Source organism: Varanus komodoensis, unplaced genomic scaffold, assembly GCF_004798865.1.
Source record: "Varanus komodoensis strain SLA01 unplaced genomic scaffold, ASM479886v1 scaffold91, whole genome shotgun sequence".
Lineage (NCBI taxonomy): Eukaryota > Metazoa > Chordata > Lepidosauria > Squamata > Varanidae > Varanus > Varanus komodoensis.
This window is the reverse complement of record NW_025336610.1, coordinates 1,519,639-1,524,610: the sequence shown is the minus strand read 5'-3', so window position 1 is coordinate 1,524,610 and position 4,972 is coordinate 1,519,639. Positions and strand designations below refer to the sequence as shown.

At 60.0% G+C, this 4,972-nt stretch overlaps 1 protein-coding gene across 1 annotated transcript in view; it reads left to right on the top strand.

The window, feature by feature from the left end:
- Nucleotides 1-989: 989 nt before the first annotated feature.
- ATG16L2 (autophagy related 16 like 2) overlaps nucleotides 990-4,972 on the top strand; it is a 25,971-nt gene continuing 21,988 nt past the window's right edge. The window contains exon 1 of the mRNA XM_044418607.1: nucleotides 990-1,137. Within this exon, the coding sequence (XP_044274542.1) occupies nucleotides 990-1,137 (148 nt within the window). The remainder of the gene's footprint in view (nucleotides 1,138-4,972) is intronic.

Genomic DNA, 4,972 nt, shown 5'->3' with positions numbered 1-4,972 from the left:
CAGCTCCCACAAGGGCAAGAACACGGGTGCGGTCTTGCCACCAACGCTGCCTCTCCAGTTAGCAACTTTCAGAGATGTGCCGTTCGCTGCTCTGCCCCGAGGTAAGAGAGCAAGCGGCACCCGAGCATTTTCAGACCAAGCCATGTGCTTTCTGCAAGCTCGTCACACCTCTGAGGCTGTCTGTGTCTGATGCACCGTGTGAAGTGCAAGCCCCGCCGTGAGCTTGGCTCCAGCAAAACCATTCCCGGGTCTGTGCGCCTTGGCTGAGCTGCTGGATAAGCTGGTCTGGCCGCTTTCGATCATCTCCAGGCGTTGCGATTCCTCGGCTCCTTCTTCAGCTGCAGTGCTTGGCTGGCCCCGAGGTCTCGGGTGGGGGCGGGCTCGCGCCTGCGTGCCACAGCCTGATCCCAGCTCGCCTGTGCCGGGGTTCGCTCTTGCCCCCCATTTCTTTCATCCTGGTTTCTGCTGCGTGATTTCTCGGGTCTAGAAAGACTGCTTTGATGAGACGGCCCTTGAAAGCAGTTCAGAAGTTGTATTGGCCCGGAAGAGGCCTGCACCTTTGTACCGCTCTGAGCGTGTCTCCCGGACGCAGCGGGGCTTTTCGGTCGTGGCTTCCTTGCCCTGGAGCAGCTTTCCCAGGAAGGCCCACCTGGCGCCTCCCGTGTGAGCTTTTCAGCCCCAGGTGGAGACTGTTTTGTTCTCCTGGCCCTTCAGAGAAGCGCTGCAGGCGACAGGGAAAGCCGTCCTGCCCCTGGGACTGGCGAGGTTCCGCTCAGCCTCGTTAGCCGCCCAGGGCTGCCTGGGCCCACGGCCAGAGCGAGGCGGAGGCCCCTTGCGCGCTCATCCGTGTTGTGAGGATCCTGCAAGATGCGAGGTCGACAGAAAGGCATCCTTTAAATCTGGGAGTCCCATCGCAGCCTCTGACAGCTTGAGCGGAGTGTCAGAGTGTGAAATTCAGCTTGCTAAATGCAGGAAGGAAGTTGAACCCGATGGCAAAACAAATGAGAGCCTGCACAGTCGCTCACATGAAACGATTTGTAGTTGCAGGATACCATGATGAGGCCCATACAAAGGCCACAGAAATAGGCAAGCTTTGGAGAGCAACAGGTCTCTGCAGCAGGCAAGAGGCTACCAAAGGTCAGTGGGGCGGGATAGGAAGGGGAGAGGCTGGGTGGAGGGCTGTGGGGGGCCGCAGATGCCCCCCTTACGCGTCATCTGGTGGTGTGATGTACCTTGTACCAGGAATGCCTCGCTGTGGCTGAAACAAGAAACCGAGAAAGGGAGGTCCCATTTTCGAAGCTAAAGTCCAGCTGTCCTGGTACTGAAAACAATTTGCTTGTCTGTAAACATTACAAAAGGGCTGCAGGTGGCGCAGGGGTTTAAACCGCTGTGCTGCTGGGCTGGTTGATCGGAAGGTCGCCGGTTCGAATCTGCACAACGGGGTGAGCTCCCGTTGCTCCATCCCAGCTCCTGCCAACCTTGCAGTTCGAAAGCCTGCAAATGCAAGTAGATGAAAAGGCACCACTTCGGTGGGCAGGTGACAGCGTTCTGTGCACCTCGGTGTTCAGTCATGCCGGCCACATGACCACGGGGACTGTCTGCGGACAAGCGCTGGCTCCCTTGGCCAGGAATCGGAGATGAGCACCGCCCCCGAGAGTCAGGCATGACTGGACTTAAGTCAAGGGGGAACCTTCACCTTTTTAGGCATTACAAAATGCAGTGCTGTATAAAATTTGGCAATGCAAAATGGTAAAAGCCGAGCAACCAGCCATTACAAAGAGGCAGCAACTGGTCATCTCCTCACACCCGGCTGCCGCAATCTTCAGAAATTTGCGATGTGTTTTCAGTGTAGCTGCTGCAAATTCTGCAGCCTCATCTGGGTGGAGCTGCTATACTCTGCCGACAAATGGTGGACAAGATGAGTCAGAGCGTGCCCAGGCCTGACTTTCCACAGGTCCCCCAGGAAACGCAGGGCAGCAGGCACCTTCCTTGGGGCAGCAAAAGTTGTCTCGAGAAGCTGCCGCTGAAAGCATCGTCCTTTCTCAACCCTGCTAAAGTTTCTGCGCCTGGGAAGCCCTTCGCCACTATGAGCTTTGGTGTGCTGACGCTCCCCAGAATCAGGCCATGGCGATGTGGGCCAGTGATGGGCCGGTGGGCCTTCAGCACTGCTTGGATAGATCCCATTCCTAGGTGTTTGGCAGCCTTTGCCACGCAGAAGAGATGCCTTCAGACTTCTTGCAACAAACGGGAGTGGTGGTTTGACATCCCACTTCTGGGCAGCACAACGCCTTTGATCTTTCTGAAATGGCAATCGAAAGCCACTCGGGCCGGATCGCGGTCTAGGAAGTGCGGGCTTGAGGTTGCGATCGCTCGGCTTCCCTGCATCGGGCACCGCGGTTTGAGGCGGCCTTGCTGCCCTAGTTGGAGCCAGCTGTGGCTCGGCTGGGCGAGCGAAGGGGTCTGGCCGTTTCTTCCCTGGAGGACCACAGCCGCCCCCAGAGAGGGGAGCGCTGAGCCAGGGAGACTGCGGGAGCAGGGGAGGCGGGAGGAGCGGTGGAGAGCCGGTGGCTCCCCCTCGGCGCAACTGGTCCTCGGGCGGCAGGGAAGCCGCTGCCCTGATGCCAGCCGCTGTTCGCTCTCGCGCTGAGCCGCAAAGCAAAGCCAGCCAGCGGTGCCCCGGGTGCCTTTGTTGTCCCCGGCTCGTGTGACCCCCTGAACCGGTGCTCTCCGAAGGGCCCTGTTCCCGGCAGCCCCGCTCGGCTCCCGCCAACTCAAGGCCGGGGCTCCCTTGATGGAGCCATGCCGTCCTGTTGGCTCTTGCTTCTCTTCTGCCTTGGACTTCCCCTGCCATGACGTTCTTCTCCGGAGAGTCTCGCCCTCTCACGATGTGTCCAAAGTACGATAGCTCCTGTGTTGCCCTGTTGGCTCCCTGGGCAGCCTCTGGCCCCTCGCTCGCCTTTCTGTGGCTCCTGCTTAAATTCCCTCTCTGGAAGTGCGGCTTTCCCAGCCGTCAGGCATCCCTGCAGGGCCTCTAACTTGCGCACCAGACACTGCAGGAGGTACGCGACGAGGGTGCCGGCCTGCCCTGGCCTTGCCTCTCCTCTGCAGCAATCCTTCCTTTCATCAAAGGTCTCTTTGTTTTACTTCTGCATTGACAGGAAAACCCCCCTTGCATTTGTGGAAAGTCCCAGGAACTGTGTGAGCGCTTCTGGCCAGGTGTGCGCAGTCCCTTCCTGGGCAGAACAGCAGCTCTTGGTGGCAATGAGCAGCCCCCGAGCGCCCCATTTAAGGCACCTTCCCAGGAGCTCTCTTCTTCCAGGGAGCTAGGCTATTTATTTTGGACTGATTAGTTTTCTTGCGGGGGTTTGTGGTTGTGATGGGCCATCAAGCTGTCTCTGACGTCTGGGGACCCCGTGAAGGCAAGCCCGCCAAAAGGCCCGGTCCGTGGCAGCCCCGCTCAGCGCTCCCAAGCTCAAGGCCGGGGCTCCCCTGGCGGACCCAGCCCACCTCAGCTCTGGCCTCCCCTTTCGCCTTCTCCAGGGCGCCCTGCCTTCTCGCGATGCTTCCAGAGTAGGACAGCCCCAGTTTGGTTGTGTTTGCTTTTAGGGAAAGCTCTGGCTTGATTTGATCCAAGACCCACTTGCTCGCCTTTTCAGGTGTATATCAGTTTAAAGGGCCAGGTAGGTAGGTAGGTAGGTAGGTGGTGGGAATTTCCTTTCTCCAAAGTCCCCAGATTGCTGCTGCACACAGTCAGGGCGGACTGTGCAAGTCCTTTTCAGTCCCGGTGTCATTGTGCCCTCGTGCGGCCTTTTCCAGAAGGGGCTTCTCCCCCCCCCCCCCCCCCCCCCCCCCCCGCCTGGACCTTCTGCAGGAATTTAAGCACTGGCAGCCGCAGCTGAGCCCGCAGGCCGGCTCCGCTCCCGCCAGAGCTGCGTTCCCCCGCGGCGCATCACAAGGCCGCGGCGAACCTCTTTCTTTTCTGCCCATTCGAAGCCTCTCGGGTGTGTGTGGCTTGGGAGAGGAAAGGCCAGGGAGCAGCAGGGTGCTCTGGGGAACGAGCGAGCTGCTGGGGTTGCTGATTCCGACGTGCCGGGCCCCGGTGCGGCAGGTGCGGCTGGAGCCCTCTTGGCCCGGCCGCCCGTGCCTTTCGCTCAGCCCTGGTTTGCCTTCGGAGCGCCCTGCATGTCCCCTTCCCCTTCCAAGGTGCAGCGGGTGAGGGTCAGCCAGGAGACCACGTGGCAGCCCCCCCCCCCCATGAACAGATGGACCAGCCAGGTCGTGCGTCCTAAGCAAGCAGCTTCCCCTGCCCGCCGTTCTCCCTGGGGGTGGGGCAGCCTGGGGAAGGAGGTGAGAGGGGCCCCCTTCTCCCTGCGTTCTGATACCAGGACCCAGCAGGGTAATCCCATAAAGCCGCAGGGCGGGAGACTCGGGGCAGATCCGAGGAAGAGCCGAGCGAAAATGTGGAGGACGCGTCCGCTTGAGGTCCTGCTGGCCACCAGTTTGGGCCACATTAAGGGGACTGGGGAATGCATGAATTCACCAGGTGGGCTTTCCTGGAGGCCAATCCGGAGTGCCATGTGCCATGCGACCCCATGCTGGGGAACATGGGTACGAGGCGGCCGTCAGTAGCAGTGACACCTGGTGTCGGGTTTAACGCACTGCCAGGTGGAAGGCTGCCAGAGAGGCCGGACACGGTCGCTTCGGCTTCAGAAGAGGAAACTTCTCAAAAAAGAGGAAGCGGGTAAAGGAGAAGTTGCGCGGGAGTCAAGACGGTTAAACCCCCTTTGAAGCGCACGGAGAGCACTCAGAACCACGCCGTGGCGGTGCAGAAGGGAGAGCCGAGAAGCTGCCGGCCCAGATGCCACAAGATTGCACAGGCCGATGCAGGAAGAGAAGCTACTAATACTGCTTTGTGGCGCAGATTGCTAAGCACAGCAAGGCCCACCATGAGCAGCTATTCGGGGTGGAATAG